Consider the following 17035-nt stretch of genomic DNA (forward strand, 5'->3'; position numbering starts at 1 on the left):
ATAATGATCCACATTAGATAAAAAAATCCAAATTTTAACTATATTTAAATTCAATTTTTAGAATTTCTCTTTTTAAAAATCTTTCATCAAAGGAATTTTCATACTTATTCTTTTACCAAACCAACTTTTAGCTTACAGATAAAAAACCTTCTTAAGTTTCCCACAATCACCTATTAAGAAAACTTATTAGAAATATTTCTCTTAGTGCCTACCTGCTGCCTGTCTTAGCTATTTCCAGATCCCCCCGCCAACTTGATTCCCTCCACAGATATTGCACTTAAAAGTTTCTACAGCAGCAGCATCTGAAATATTTTCCAGCAGCGGCATTTTCTCTACGCTCTGCCCTTATCTAAAGTATGCAAGCCCCAGCGTAGCTCTACGTTCGAGCTTTGCCATGCAAATTTGTTAAGTCATTTCTGTTTGTGGTTCTCACGCTGCCAGGCCATAAGGTCCATTTTTCATATACATATACACACGCTGGAGTCGGTTTCGATGTCGGTGTCAGTTTTTCAGGAGGGAAACCACAAACAAACTCAAAAAAAAAAACAAAAAAAAAGAGTAGAATCAATTTGACAATTTGAACATTTGGCACATTTGGCCAGAACACGACTCGGGGGTACGTTAGCGATATGCTAACTGAAATGGCCACAGACAGGCCACAGTCAGTTCGATCACCTTAGGGGTACGAGCGATATGGGCTACACGGTAGCCACACTTTTTTATAGCCTTCTTGTTTTTTTCTGCAACTATTCTAAATGCCGGGCACTTGCCGAATCTATGCAAATTGAAACAAGCCTGGCTTGAAACAAAAAGTGCTGACCAAAAAACAAAACTGTCACAGCAACAGGTTGGCAGAATTTGGCATTAGCCAAAAAGTCCGAGAGATTTACGAGTCGAGCACGCCAAATGTGTTTACACTTTGTCACCCTTCTGTCAGTTTGATTTATTTATTTGCAGATAGCCGGGCTAAGAGCAGAGGCAGAGTCAGAGCCAGGCCAACCAGACCGAGAGAGACTGCCTCAAATTAAAATGCAAGTATGGCCGGAATGCAGGCCCGGACCATGTGGCTAGAATGAGCCAATGCGAATGCGAATGACTGATTGACTTAAGTGGCCAACTGACAAGTGGCTTTAATCAATTGGTGTGACTTTTAATGCAGCCATCTAGACGGGTGTGTGTATGGGTGTAAATCAGTGTCTTTGGAGAAATTGAGAAACTAAAACTGAAACTGAAAGCAAAACTTGTAGCTGAAATCGAAGCTGTTGTAAAACAGGCTAGGGGGGTATTTTAAGAATTTTTGCACTTAATACAAGAAGTAGTTTAAGTCTTAAGAATAAGCCATAAAATTTATTAAAAATTATAATAATTAACCCATCTCTACCCTCTTCTCTTCCCCAGCTCAACTCATAACTGAAAACTCAACCAGTTCCTGGTTCTTTAAGGCGCTACTCTGGCGCTTCAGGCTCAGCAAATGATCGGCACCGAGGATATGTCCGCAGCGGCTGGCATGGACATTAGTGAGTCCTTTCGTGCCGAGGATCTCTCGAAGGCGGACTTCTTTGACTTTGTCACTGGTCCCGACATGGGCATTGGCATTGGAGTGGGTGTGGGTGTGGGTGTGGGTGTAGAGGCTCTCGGTGTTAGCCTGCATCAGCAGCCACAACAACAACATCACCAGAATCATCAACAGACATCCCATAGTCACAACAACAACAACAATAACAATAACAACCACATACAGGTGGTACATCAGCCCATTACGTCACAGTCGCAACAGCAGAGCCTCTGCAGTGGTGCGAGAACCAATAGCAGCATGATCCACGACGGTGGTGGAGGCAGCGCTGGTGGTGCAGGTGGCGGTGGCGGTGGCGTCGTGGTGCCCGTAGGCAACCGCAATGGCAGTAGCAACGGCGGAGATCCCACGTTACAGGGCTACGAGGTATGTTAATGAGCAAGTCATTTACAGCTAAATTGTTAAATTTAAAAACTTAATAAAGCCTTTAAAAATACAGCAATCGATCTAAAACATCCTTCCCTCTTCTCTCTTCCCTTTCCAGTTTTGGCACCAGGACAAGGACACCAGTCGCCTCGACTCTAGCTCGATATTCGAGGACCTCGATCGCTACTGCTGGCAACAGCAGCCGGTAACAGCCAGCGCCAGTAATGGTGGTGGTTCCGCCAATACCAATCAGCCCAGTCCCACCTCGCCGCAGGGCCACCTCCATCAGCAACAGCAACACCAGCAACATCAGCAGTTGCAGCAGCAACAGCAACAGCAACCCAATGCGAGCAGCTCATCGGCGGCTTCTAGTGGAGCGGGCAGTAGCAGTGATACCATTAGCAGCCTGGACACCACCGATGGCCAGATCTACACCCTGACAGTATTAAACGGAGGAGAGCCCTGGCTAAAGCGCTCGGAGGCGGAGCAGTTGCCCACTTCTCTTGATTTGGACAGTTTGCTTGGCAGTTTTCCTGGCTATATTAAATCAGAGTATCCCTATGATGATAGTGGTTTTAGTACAGATGGCAAGGATGTGATTGGCAATGGAACGGATGGTCTCAGCAGTATTTCCCAGGCTCAAAATCAGGGTCAACAGACGCAACAGACGCTGCCCTCGCTGGTCACGGCCATTTCCTTGGCGGGTGGCAATGATTTAGGCCAACAGTTGGCTCAATTCCAAAACAACAACAACGACTGGCATATGGCGGATCATAATACGGAAACGGAGCAGAGTACGGCGGAATCGCTGCTGAGGAGTGCTCTGCAGGGCAAAGGTTATGGCAAGGGATTGCATATGCAAAATGGCCTAGCCATGCCAGTGGTTAAAGATGAGGATATGCGACGCTTGCTGTTTGCCGATGAGGCAGCTGCTCTGGGCTTCGCGGACTCCACCCTAAGTGCCGCCCAGATGTTCGACGAGGCTCAGGGTATCCATCAGGGTATCCAGCAACAACAACAGCAACATAATGGCAATGCCAATATCCTGGTGGATGACATGTTCCTTTCCCTAGAAAATGCCTTTAGTGATGATTTCGAGAAAATCAAACGCATAGCCAATGAAGTGCAGCAGTTTTGTAGTGCTGGCTCTGCAGGGACACCAACTCCTGGGGATTATGGTCAACCCGGTGATGTCCTCATGCAAATCTCACCCAGTCCGGGGGTAACCTCAGCGGGACAATTACAACCACCACAACCACTGAAACCAGAGGTTAGTACTTCCACATCCCCTTCATCGGCGGTTGTCGTTTCCGTCGCCAGCAGCCATGTCAGATCCGGAAGCGGAGGAGGAGTTACCAAGCCCAAGAAGGCCTACAAGCGCAGCAGTAGCAATAACAATAATCCCAATGTGGCCAATAACAACCAGAGCAGCGGGGGCAATCCCTTAATAGGAGGCAGTGGGAGTGGCAGCTCATCATCAAGTGGCAGTGCCAGTAGCAGCAGCAACAGTCCGCCTGCCAACTCCGGCGGCAGTTCATCCTCCTCGTCGGGCAGTGCCCAACGGAAAGAGCGATCCCTGCACTACTGCTCCATCTGCTCGAAGGGTTTCAAGGATAAGTACTCTGTGAATGTCCACATACGTACTCATACGGGGGAGAAGCCCTTCGCCTGCTCACTTTGTGGCAAAAGTTTCCGTCAGAAGGCTCACCTGGCCAAGCACTATCAGACGCACATGACCCAGAAGAACAATGGAAACCTAATTAAGGGAGGATCAGGAAAGCATCCACGATCCAGTGGATCCTCTTCGGGATCAGCAAATGCCTCTCTCAACCAGCGACAACAACAACAGCAGCAGCAGCAACAACAACAGCAACTTGGCGGAGGAGTGGTGCCAGCTTCCCTACCCGTGATGATCAGCAATCCCAATACACCACCCGGCGTAGTACTACCGCCTGCCAATGGACTCCTGGCCAATCGGTAGTGATCACCGGCAGCGGGATAGTAAACACTAACCCGGCTAAACTATTTCTTGTTCCTTAACTCACAAAATACACACAACAAAAGAAAAGAAAGATAATGAAATTGTAGAGAAACTATTTTTACTACTCTAATTTACCTAAATACTCGTACTCCCAAACTCGAATTTACGTCATTGATGAATTCCTATTTCAGCTTTCTGTGCAATTCCTATATATAAATGCCCACAAAACACACACTCGAAGCACTTCCAAATAAAGAACAATACTCAATAATGTACATTTACATACTAAAAACAAACGAAAGAAAAAAAAAATTAAATTTTAAATGTGCCAAATTTTTGAAGATTTTAATAAAGTTAAAGTTAAAGTTAAAATAAACGATATGCTAGGCGAAAATAGAAAGTAGAAGTGTAACGAAGCTAATGAAGCAATTCCACGAGTGGTGATATCAAAAAGAGGCCAAAACGCTTCCTTGCTATATGTTAAAAAAAAACAACAACAGAATTTCTTAAAGAATACTTTCCCAAAATAACAAAATATAGAAAAATAAATTACGAAAAAAACTCCTTCTAATCACCAGCAGAATCTTCAACTAGCCCAGTGTTTCCTGTAAATTGAAAGTATTTGTTTTCTTAGTTGCTTTGCCCAAATTAGCATAAATTTTGTTTGCTAGTGTTAATGTATATATATACATAAATATATATATTATATATAAATCAAGTTAGTTACATTTTAGTTCTAAGCAAAAGCAGACGGAATGCCAAAAAAGTTGAGGAAGGTACACTGACCCGAGGCACTAAATTCGAAACGCATCCTCCGGAGCTCATCCTACAGCCAATTCCCGCTCCTTTTTCTCCTTCAAGGATCTCTTTGATCTCTTGGGCCGAGTGTTAGCCAACTTCAAGAAAAGGCATTCAACAAGTTAAGGGGCACAAGCATTAATACTTTTATTAACTATGTTTAAATACTCGTAAACACACACACACACATACACACACACACACACCATATGTTCAGCAACTCAACTTGCACTTGCCATTATTTTTGTATTTGATAAACGAATATAACTAAGGCGCGAAATCCCTATAATTAAATATATATATATAGTATACCCCCCTATCTCCCATTTAGGCTAAGCTAACTGATAAATCAGCCGTAGTTAGTGGTTAATTAAACTGCCAATTATTTTGTGATAGTTTTAAATGGACAATAGTTTTTAGATTACGCAAAAAATAACTTCAATGGTGTTTGGGTTTATGTAACCGTTTTCTAACGACGGACGATCAACGTTATTAACTGTTTACACTTTTGCAATACGAGTATTTTTGGCTAATTTATTGAACTTATTAGTATGTATTTACTGTACATAGAGAGAACGATCCTTGTTTATATCCAAGTCTAGTTTAAGTCACACATTGAAATCTTAGTTAAATCTTTGTTAGTTATTATTTATGCACACACACACTGAAAAACACAAAACACAACAAGCCACACACACACACACACACATTCATCTGCAGTTAAGTTTTGCATTAATTTTTTTAGTATTGCAAGCATTAAAAATAAAGAAATCTAAAACGTTTTATTGACAATTAAGATGCACCCCGTGTCCGCTGTTTGGGTCTGTCGTGGGTTAATTAGTTTTAGCTCGTTACGGGAATGGAGATGGCTATGCTGATGGCTATGCCAATGGCAGATGGCAGATGGGTCTGGCCGAGGTCTGAAATAATTTTCTCCAATAAAGGAGCTGAGCGGACATGAAAGCGCATGCAGCTGCGCATGTCAACAACGTATTGCAACTGCACCAGCACCAGCAGCAGCAGCAACTGCAACAGCAACAACAACAACAACAACAACTGCAACAGCAACAGCAGCCACATCAGCAGGCAGGCGGCACTTGTCAGTCAAAATCAAAGTACCCGGCCCCAGACTGCCGGCATCGTTTGGCGGGGAGCAACAAATGCGTGCCATCAGCGTAGATTAGAGAAAATTTTTCACTCCACGATCGGTGAAACACGACTTAAGCACTGAGAGAAAATATAAACAAATTGTTCAGAAAATTAACTCAAAATTTAAAAACCACCAAAAACGGAATCTCAAATTTTGCATTTCCCCAAGTTTTTCTATCACTAAACGAAAAACTTAAATAACCCAATGTTTTCTAACCGTGTACCGCTGATGGTGATGCCTCCACTGCCGGCCACGTCGTTTGAGATCGAAACATGTCGATTAGGGAATTTCAAGAGGCGCCAGTTGCCGTCGCACAGGTGGCTAACATCAGCGCACCTTTGGGGGAGCTCAAACACTGGGTATTCAGTGTTTCAGTGTTCACTGTTCAGTGTTCAGCTGCCACTGCGGCAAGCACGCGTCTTAATTGCTTTTGATGTTGAACTTTGAGCCGTCTTTGGAGCTGCTGTGCAAATATTTGCACAATGGAAATCGGGAACATCCGATCCCCGAGTGGGGTAAGCTCAACGAAAGGAAAGTCATATTTGATGGCTACACAAATAACCATAAACCAGCTGGCACTCTGTGGTGTAGTCATTAAAACAAAAATATAGCGAAGGTTCCCTTTTGTTTAGGGAGCTAACCCTCTACAGCAACTAAACCGAAATCAATTTATGTTTAGTATCTTTAACTATAATTTTACGCTCATAAAATCAATAAACAAGCTTGGCGCGGTGCTCTTTTATTTTCGCTTTCGAAACATTAAAGGTCGTGAGAAAATGGTTGAAGATTTCAGCCTATGGGTTAGGATTTCCAGTAGCCAAACGAGGGAAGAGAATACCACCATGAAGGCGAAGCCATACCAAACATACTGAAGATCCTGAATTTGCATAGCTCTAAACTCCCGATGAGGACTCAAGTCCACGAAGTGCATCTCTCCGGCTTCTATAAGCTCCGAGAATCCCGTGGCCATCCAATGAAATGTTAATCCTGTTTCGGCCAACTCCATGATTAGCTTTAGGACTGGTTCCATAAAAACTGAGTTTTCATGTATGGGAAATCCAAAAGGTATATTGTTGAAAAAGCAAAAGTCATCGCGTTTCTGGAAAAGTGGTCGTGAGAATACCTTTTGCTGTTCCTTGATCAAAACCCACCGATTGGTGGTTATCATATAGCCATATCGTATGTCCATCGTGTCCCGACGTTCCAGATACCGATTAAAGTCAGGTTCCACTAGAAACATTTTCTCATACTTCCGAAACTCTAGGAGACGTCCAACTAGCTCTGCATATTCCGGCTTCCAAGCTACTACCTTAAGTTTAGAGGCCAAAATATCATCATAAGTTCTGAATGCTGGTTCCTTGGGTGCGGTGGTCACATAGCTGGAGAAATAGGAGTTATACCAGGCAGTGATCAGGATGCCCAGTAAGCAAATCTCCAGGTAAATACCTCTCACTAGAGTGGGAGCTTTGAACACTTCCACGAAGGATTGCCCTAGAACTCCTCTCAAGCAGCTGTCATGGAGTAGGAACTCACTGATGTTTGTTGGATAACCATGAAGTCGCAAAGTACTGGCCAGGAGGAAGGATATCATCACAAGAGTTCCCAAAGTCAACAGAAAAGCAGCCAGTTCAAAAACCCTCGTATAAAACTCAAAAGGTGGCACATCAGCCTCCACCGGCAACATGAGGCACCAGTTCATCTGTTCGTAAGGATAACTAAAACCGAATGGTGGTATCGTTGGAAAAGTCAGGGATATTGATATTTCCACTGTTTCATTTCGCACTGCAGGAACTGTTTGCATCGAAGGAAGAAAATGCAAAGGATTTTTGGGCTGCAGGGGCTGTATAAATTTCACATTGTACTTTTGTTGAAAGGCCATCATGAAATGACCCACAGTGCCCTCATAGACCACATTACCCTTTTTATTCCGATAGGCTATAATACGCGGTGCAGTTCCTGCAACAATCACGGGCATTTGGTAGCCATGGAAATTCCTCAGACGATCGGGAAAAATCAGTGAAGTTTGCTGGCTTTCCTCATAGATGCGCTCTTCTATTTGTAGAATGGGAAAATGTGAGTAGCTATAGAAGGTTGAAGTTGTCTGGGAGGTAAATAAGATATATTTGGAGTATTGAGATTATAAGTCTTTAAGATTTCTCACCCACCTCGAAATCCTCAAAGATAACCATCACATTCAATAGCTTCTTCCGCCAGCAATCCCTAAATAGTTCATAGAGAACTTCAGTCGACACCGCCGTTTGCATAAGAAAAATCACTCTAGAAGTGGTCATATGCCTGAGATTTGCTACCAGAGCTTGAATTAGACCTCCATGCTCATGCAGATTTCCATTACTTATAAACACCAAGGAAACAAGATGTCTACTAATGCTATTATGCAAAAAGTAGGACACATTTTCATTTAACTGAAGAACAGGAACTTGTACTTTTTCCATAATATCCTTGACCAACACACTGTCATTCCATGTTTGATCTGATAGACTGTAGTTCCTATTTTTCATGACCAGCACGTACTGACAGTCCGACTCCATCTTGATCCCAGCCAGTAATTCAATTACCGTTGCGCCACTGACCAGGGTAATCAGGCAAACGCCGCTCAGGATCCACATTGGGCAATCCATCACGATGGCCGAGGGACAACTGCATGACACTGATTGATGCCGCTGCACATTTAAAGGGTTGCTAATGAATCCGCCGACGACGTGGCTAATGGTTAATTCCAATTAGCAGCACACGTTAACAAGTCGCGGGCGAAAAAACGACAACCGAAAAACATTTCCCTTGGGATTGCACAAAAACAACTCAAACAACCTCAATCAAGTTTGATTGGGAAATTAACATTGAAGTTGAAGTTTTTTCTTATTACGTCCTTAGTTATTGATATAAGAAGAAAGAAGAATTAATGATTTTGCCTAACAAACTTGCAATAACTTTTGACATTGTTAGCCAATTTTGATTCCTTCAGTTTTCTGCTTTTAAAAATTTCAATAAAATTCATACAGCCATAAAGAATAATTTGAAATTCATTTGGGACGAAAATTTCTCATATCAGTGTATAAATAAACATTTTAAAAAGAATATAAATATGTATATAAATACCAACAAATCTGTCTTGCTATAGGGAAAAATCACAATCAATCGTTTCATATATGTATAGTGTATTTGGTTTGAATCATGTAAATAAGAAATAAATAGCAACAGAAAAACATTTATGAGGTCCACTTACCTTAATTTTCTGGTATTTACAAGGTTTAATATCTATCAGCTTTTGCTGACAATTGAGCTTCTCATTTCCGTTTTTCATTTCCTCTTTCTGTGCATGTGTCCAAAACTCAGCCAATAATGGTCAGAATATAGAATGTCATACCTCGATGAGCTTGTTTTTTAATTCCTAGTCGAACTGCACAGTTTAAAATGTCAAATTTTGGCCATTTTTTGCAAAAACAGATGATTTTACCCCTTATTCAAAATATATATTGGTTTTCTCAGATTTTCTCCTCAAAGTCTCAGAAATATGCCCATAACTAAGCCAATAATGGTCTGAATATGGAATGTTATACCTCGTTAAACTCGAAATTAAATTCCTATTCGAACTGTATTTACAGTGTAAAATGTCAAATATTGGCCTTTACGCAAAAAATTACGTTTTTCTTGTTAACGAAAATGAAATTTCGGTTATCCCCAATTTTCTCCTGAAAGTTTTAATGTAAAGTCCATAACCTAGACAATAATGGTCCGAATGTACAATGTCATACCTCTATGAGATTGCCTTCTAATTCCTAGTAGAACTGCATTTTCAGTTTAAAATGTCAAATTTTAGCCATTATTTCGAAATTTTGATGAAAAATGAAAAATTTCGAAAATGCGAAATTTGGTTATCCCCGATATTCTACTCAAAGTCATAGTATTATGTCCATAACTATATAACTTGCAGTCAGTAATATGATTGGCAAAACAAACAATAAATAAACACTCTTTCGATTTTACCGAAATAAATATCAATGCAAAAATATGTAACATAAATATAATAAAAATAGATTTTAAGGCTACTTGCCTGGATTGTCCATATTACAAAAAATTTCTTATTGGGTTTAGTTAGGTATTGTACTGTTTTACCTCGATTTTCCTAATAATACGTCGCATTTCCAATTTTCACTTCCGTTTCTTCCGCTGCGTTTATTTCTCATATTTTCATATATGTTACTACCATAAAGGGCACAGAGACACATTTCCACTTTGGCATTGGAGCCCCACTTTTTATTTTGTTATAAAAAAAAACCAAAAAAAAAAACTTGGAATAAAATAACATATATTTTATCAAATTTGAAACACTTTAATGGAATTTCTTTTTATATATTAATTTTACACTAACTAACACTTATTAAAAACAAAATCGTTTTATGCATGAATATGTAGACGCGTAACCATGCACTTTTTACTTTTATTTGTATTTTTACAACAATTTTACAACAACAACTTTTATACACTTTTAAGCACTTTTTTGAAGAAAAACCACGAATGAATGTTATCTAGTATTGCTACCGGCAAAGACTGAATTCTGAAAAAATGGGTAGAGAATTTTTACGCGCTGTTCGGAAAGAGTGAATCAAAGCTTATCTTAGCAAAGATCTTTTGTTTTGTTTCTCCCTTCTCACCTTTCCCTTCTTCTTTGCCAAAGCGTTTAAGTAATTGCTGATAAAAACAAAAACGAAAGCTAGAAGAGCCGTTAGTTTAGTTTTATTCTCAAAACATATATGATATCAGCATGAAATTTGTATAAGCTTTCGATGATGTCACAGTCCATGCAGTTACCCAGGCAGGTCTTACGAATAAAACTAAGAACTATTGCTTCGATTTGAAAAGTTGTCGTTAGCTAATGTTGAACATAAGAAAAAAATAATACTTTTTGGGATTTTATAAAAAAAGAAAAACATTTTTGAATATTTTTAAAATCGTTTTATTTCATGAAACAGTTTATTTTGATGTTAAGGGCATACAAAGTTATTTATTAGTTTTTATTTCTAGACTTAAAATGTTCTTTAATGTTTACGCTTAAAAATATTTATTATTTTTGTGCACATTTTATACCTAAAGAAGCAAATTATTTCCAGAAGAAAAACAAATGTTGCTAGGCCAAGCATGAATCCACCACAAACCCAAATCTTTTCCAGATCCTTCACTTTCATAGCCCGAAAGGCCTTTGGATGACCCCGATCTACAAGAGCCAGTTGACCGGCCTTGATCAGTTCCGTAAACGTCATGTCACGCCATCTACTTAGCAGTCCCGTGGCAGTCGCATCCAAAATGAGGCTCTCCAAAGGTTCTCTGAATATAGAATTATTCATAATGGGAAAAACTACGGGGATGGTGTGATAGAAACAGAGATTCTCTTGCAAACTAAACAATGGTGAACTGAAGACCTTCTGCTGCTCATTCATCAGTGCCCACTTCTCTATGGGCATAACATAGCCAAATCTGGTGTCAAATGAATCCCTCAACTGTAAGAACTCCTTGTAGTTATCTTCCAACTTAAAGATAGATGAATACTTTTCCATGTTTTCCGATAGGTAAAGCAACATTTTGTATTCCGGTGTCCACATGACCACCTTAAGGTTGGAGTTCTTGATACTCTCAAAAGTGGTAATTGGAGGCAGTCTTGGGGCACTGGTCACAAAAGTGGAGAAGTAGGAGTTGTACCAAGAGGTGATCAGTAGTCCAAGTACGCAGATCCCTAGGTATATAGCCCTTATCAAAGGAGGAGCTCGAAGTACCTCGTAGAAAGTCTGGGATAGCACTCCTCTCAAGCAGCTGTCATGCAAGAAAAACTCACTAAAAGTGACTCGATATCCATGGAGACGGAGTGCGATGGATAGGGTTAAAGAAATCACCATCATGACAAGCAGAGTAATCCAAAATGCCATGGGACTAAAAACCATACTGTACAGCTGACTGTGAGGAACCTCCGATGGAATCGGCATCATCAGGCACCAGCTCATCAGTTCAATGGGATATGAATAGTCAGTAAATGGTTTATAGGCATATGTAGCTGCCAGTGCAAATTGTACACTACCATTTCTCACTGCCTTTATGAGTTCAAGAGCTGGCGGAATGGCTTTCTCATTGAAGGGATATGGCTGAACTAGTTTGCAGTTAAAACGTTGCTCGAAGGATTTCATTAGGTTACCCACAGGTCCGGAATATATCAATTTACCATCCAAGCCACGAAACACAATCAAACGTGGTGAAGATCCACCCAAGGCAATGGGTAACTTATAGCCTTGAAGATTTGATAAACGTGGTTCAAATAGTTTGGTAGAATTTTCCATACGTCTTTCAATGAACTGCAAGATGGGAAAGGGTGTGTAGCTGTAGAGGATCAAAGACTCCTGGAAATATATAAAAAAGTATCACAAAGGGCGTGTGATTAATATTTCAGAATAAAAATTGTTGGTTTTTAGAACATAAAATAATAAATTTATTTCACAGTCATGTGTAGGCTTCTGCTTTTTCAATTATTGATTTGTTTAATAGTAATTGGGACCTCCAAAGCTCGCCGTCAAGGTAAGTTAATGAAGTACTTTAAGAACACACAAATAATGCGTCTTAATCCTAAGAAATATGTTCGTTCATCGCAAATCCTGGTCCTTGTAAAGGACATTTAGAAATGTTTGCCTATGACTTTGAAAATAATCGCTGCAAGAAATTTATTTACGGAGGCTGTGGAGGAAATCCAAATCGTTTTGAAACAAAAGATGAATGCAAAATTCATTGTAATGCTTTAGAAGATGAAAAAGATGAACCTAAGGTGAAACATCTATCAAGTGATTATATAAAAATCAAACATAAAGGCAAACTATTATTTGATAAAAAAAATGTTAGCCAGAGAAACGAAGAAACATAAAATAATCTTTAAGCTATTAAATTAAATAAATCTCACCTCAAAGTCCTCGCCAATAGCCACAACATTGAGCAGTTGATGTTTCCAGAACCATTCTAAAAGAGAATAAACCCGAATTTTCTTTTCTTTGAGAACCAACAGAATTTTCCGAGTATTTAACATTTGTAGATTCAAGTACAAGACATCCAGTATTTCTTCCGGTGATTCATTCACAAAAGCAATGGTGAGAAAGTTGTGGGAATGATATTCACCCAAACTATAGTTAACCTTTGGCTGCTCTTCTATTTGGATTATGGGAACAGGAACTTTCCACAAGACTTCCAGCCAAATCAAATCCGAATTGCCCATTAAAAGAGCATGTTCAAATTTGAGTTCTTTAATCAGATGATAAAGTAGATTAGGAACAGAGCAATCCCTGCCAGGACTTAGAAGCAGCAAAGTAACTAACAGAAGGTGCAACAGACCCATGTTGAATGTGGAAAGGATTTTCCATTTCCCGCTTATATGTTAGTCCAATAACTGACATTAACTACTCTCAAGGGAGAGAGAGGTGTCGCGACAATCTTTTGATTTATTTCTCACAACACGAAAGGTTTTTGTAAGGCACTCAAAATGCAGTTACAGTAAGACTTGGCTAACTCAGACCAAAGAGGAAGTACTTATATGATATAAACTAAGTTATGATATATGTCTTACATATATCTGGCCAATCTCCTCACGCAATAAAGGTTTCAGGTTAGTCCTCTGTCCGCTCTATTCCGCTCTAAGCTAATCATAAAATAAAATATCCTTCTCCCTGTTCCACAAAAAGCTAGATAACAGTATGCTTTATGGTCAACATGAAAAGCCATAAAGCCAACTATTGATGCCGCCAGCAAGACCAACACCAATTGTGATGAAGACATCTTCGCCGGGGTCTCTATGACCAGCTAAAGACGCCCACACCGTCGTTTGACTTTTTGAAGACCACATAAAGCGGGTGTTAAGTTCCTAGGAGCTGGTATCTTCATAAAAAAACGTTCGATTATTGGTTATTCGATATGAGCAATAAAATATTCTTATAGAAGTAGCAAATAATGAGTACTTGGTAGAAATCTGGTAGTCGATTGACTCGAAACTTCAAAGAAGTTTTACTATGGCCATTAGTTACAGCTTAAGCGTAAGTATAAAATGTCTGGCTAATTGTTAATTGATGTGAAAATTAGGCGTATTTTTTTTAGAATTCATTTCTTTATAGAGGATTGTGAAATTTTAAAGATCAAGCAGATAGTAAAATTACATTTTTAAATGATTTTTTTGACTGGTTTACAGACAAGTTCAAAATATTTAAAGTTTTCGACTTCAAGATAGTTCCCAGAGTTCATGTTTCTTTATGTTTGAATTATAACCTTAAAACACTTATTATTTTTAACAAAACCATAAAGTTATAATTTCATTGAATGCTAAACAATGGCGAGGCTAAAGCCAAGCTCAAATCTCATTCATATTCGAACTGCCTGACAGATGATCGGTCTTAATGATGCTGCCAACAACATCACAGCATCCACTCCGCTCATTATATTTTTCAAGCATTTATATGTTTTGGTGCACTTCAATGGATTTGGCTGATGCGTCAGCACTTGACCCGTAGTCTGGCTCCTCCAAGTCCCCGATCTCCATCCTCTGGATTCCCATGTGTAGACTCTCTGCCCCATGCTGCTGTTGTCCGCCAAATTGAGTTGACGTTGACGTAATGCCCCGCCACTTGAGTAAGTCTCACTCACTCGCTCGCTCTTTTTTTGGGTTTTTTGTCATTTCGGGTTGCTGCTTCTGCTTTTTTGGCATATTTTTTTTTTGGATTTTTTTGATGAAGTGCATCATCGTCTGGGGCTGGTCAATTAGCTGCACATACCGCGTATCTCGCACACAAAAAGAGTGGCAGCGTGGAAAGCTCAACATGGCAGGGCTGGTTACTCGGCCTTTATCTTTAGTTTTGTTTCTCATTTTTCTTTTTTTTTTTTTGAGTGGAGGTCACGTAGAGTCTTTAATTGGCTGGCCTGGGTTGCGTATGCGATGTCAATTTAGCGAGAAGAGCCCCAAAGTTCATAAGTGCCCAGGCACATTCTTATATAGTAATCTTTTGCAATGCAGAAACTTCACTTAACCCAGTTTGGAGAACATGGCGACAGTTGGAGGTTATTTAGAAGTATGTTTTCATCACTTAAATGGATTTTTCGAAACTTTAAAATGATTGTAGAAAATATATTGCATATATCTGTTAAACTTAAATACCAAACAGTTCTTAAAATCAATTTTATTCAAACTTCAAACATTTTAATTACTTTTCTTAGAAAAAATATCATGGAACCTAAGAGAAAACTTTTTATGATTGCTGGTAATCGTAAAAGCCATAACTCATTTGCATAGTCGCAGTCGACCCACTTTCCTGAGCAGTTAGCCTGGAGTGTCCTTACTTACTCCTGACACCGGCAACCTGGTAATTGTTTCTGCGCCACCAGAAAACTTCCTACTCCAGAGATCATGGCCCCGTTCCATTTGAATGGAGGCAGGAGAGACACAGCCCCAGGAAAGTAACTCATATCCCGGTATGTGTTTGAAATTCACAACTGGAACCGTAATGTAAGTGATCGTACATCCGACTGTTTCGAGGCTTTCTGTTGACCAGAGTTGTTCGTTTGGTTATTGTTTGCTGGCCACGAGACATGCACGAGCCAACTGTAACGGCTCCCCCGTTAAGCCCTCCCAGCCTCCCCCGCATCATAAACTTATAGCCAAAAACGGTAGCAGTCCCGACATAACCGACCAGTACAGAGATTCAGTTTACTCATTGAAAAGCGAAAGATGGCCAAATGGAAATGGTGAAAATGGCAAAAGGCCAAAAGCGGACTGACAAAATATTTTCCGCATATGATAAATGGCACAGTTTAAAGTAAGTCGAGCACTTGCAATTGTCCAGTGAGTTTTCTCGGGCACAATGCAAAATTTTCCAAAGCCAAACTGACCATTTGCGCCAGTTTTCCCGTAGCAGCTTAACGGCTAATGGTGCCACAACCATAATCTTGGCATTTTTCGCTAGGTCGCCACGGCTGTGCCTGCCGAGTGTCTGATTTATGAAAGGGCCTCATAATTTAGCACAAATATGGTCATAACTTTTTGGCTTTTACTTTTTTTCCATGGGGAGGGGACTAGCAAGCTGCTAATGAAGCAGCTTTGCCAGAAACTGAAAACCAAAATCTGAGGGAAAAACGCAGTTAAAGTGAAACAAAAGCAGGCAGAAAACTTCCAGCCAGAAACTCATTTAAGTGGATGGCCAGCCGATGGCCACTTGTTGCCATCGTTTCCTAGCAATCAGCGGCGAACGTGTCACTCCTAACTGGCCAGGAACTAACCAAGACGGGGTTGCACCGAGAAAAAACTTCTCGAACTCTTGCAAAACTCTAATTTAAGTCTTTACTTTCTTAATAACGTTATTTAGCCTTAAACTTTTGTATATTACAATATTCTTCAGTGTAGACTGTAACAAACCATGGCGGACCGTGCCTATAATCATCATCAACATTACCAGCCGCCTGCAATGTGGAGCAATCACGTCCTGAACCGTCTGAACCAAAACTGAGCCTGGCCAGCGGCTCCCTGCTCGCTCGAACGCTGCTGGTGGACTCCAAAACTTCCATCCAAACTTCAATAAATGTCACTCCTCAAGCTTTGCATCTAAAAATTGATGACAATAATTTGTTGCATTTGCCCCAAGGGGGTGTGGCACTGGCCAGTTGCAACTCAGCTCAGTTCAGGAATTGCCTTCGACAGACTATGAAGTTGGCTCTGAGCTGAGCTGCTGCTCCCGCTGCTGTTGCTGCCTTTTCTGCTGCTGCTGCTGTTTTCAACACAATTTATACAAAGTGTCGCAGTTTTTGGCGCTTTGCATTTGTTGCTGACAGACTGCCCACCTGCCCCGTGACCCGCACACCGCACCGCAGAAAGCGGCAACGGTTTGCACTTTGCCGATGCAAAAAAGTAACATAAATTTCGTCATTTTGTCACAAGTCGTTTGTATGCGATACCGCTGCACCTAGAAAAATGTAACTTCAATTTCTAGAAATTTTTACCGATGAAAAGAACATGGGAAAAACTAGATTGGATTCTGGAAAAATGTCCCTCCTCGGAAAAAGATAAAAGATGAAGTTTACACAATTTTTAGTTCTTCTTCTTTAACTTGAAAAATCTCTGCGAATAGAGAAAATTCCTTCTATA

The 17035-nt window shown here is 40.3% G+C and overlaps 3 protein-coding genes across 4 annotated transcripts in view; 1 reads left to right on the forward strand and 2 right to left on the reverse strand.

The window, feature by feature from the left end:
• LOC108108837 (transcription factor mef2A) overlaps positions 1 to 5698 on the forward strand; it is a 68378-nt gene extending 62680 nt beyond the window's left edge. For both annotated transcript variants that reach the window (XM_017217045.2, XM_017217044.2), the window contains 2 exons: positions 1399 to 1939; positions 2058 to 5698. In XM_017217045.2, coding sequence (XP_017072534.2) covers positions 1472 to 1939; positions 2058 to 3920 — 2331 coding nt within the window. In that variant the 5' untranslated portion in view covers positions 1399 to 1471 and the 3' untranslated portion in view covers positions 3921 to 5698. The remainder of the gene's footprint in view (positions 1 to 1398; positions 1940 to 2057) is intronic.
• Positions 5699 to 6086: 388 nt separating this feature from the next.
• Positions 6087 to 8642, reverse strand: LOC108108826. The gene is made up of 2 exons (XM_017217022.2): positions 8034 to 8642; positions 6087 to 7969 (listed from the first exon to the last, which is right to left on the reverse strand). Exons 1-2 carry the CDS (start codon positions 8505 to 8507, stop codon positions 6608 to 6610), a joined length of 1836 nt encoding a protein of 611 aa, XP_017072511.2. The 5' UTR covers positions 8508 to 8642; the 3' UTR covers positions 6087 to 6607.
• A 2283-nt stretch (positions 8643 to 10925) lies between these two features.
• Positions 10926 to 15180, reverse strand: LOC108108820. The gene is made up of 2 exons (XM_017217017.2): positions 12824 to 15180; positions 10926 to 12272 (listed from the first exon to the last, which is right to left on the reverse strand). The coding sequence occupies exons 1-2, from the start codon at positions 13250 to 13252 to the stop codon at positions 10926 to 10928; spliced, it is 1776 nt and encodes a 591-aa protein (XP_017072506.2). The 5' UTR covers positions 13253 to 15180.
• Between the last annotated feature and the right edge of the window lie 1855 nt (positions 15181 to 17035).

Source organism: Drosophila eugracilis, unplaced genomic scaffold (genome assembly GCF_018153835.1).
Source record: "Drosophila eugracilis isolate 14026-0451.02 unplaced genomic scaffold, ASM1815383v1 contig_75, whole genome shotgun sequence".
Lineage (NCBI taxonomy): Eukaryota > Metazoa > Arthropoda > Insecta > Diptera > Drosophilidae > Drosophila > Drosophila eugracilis.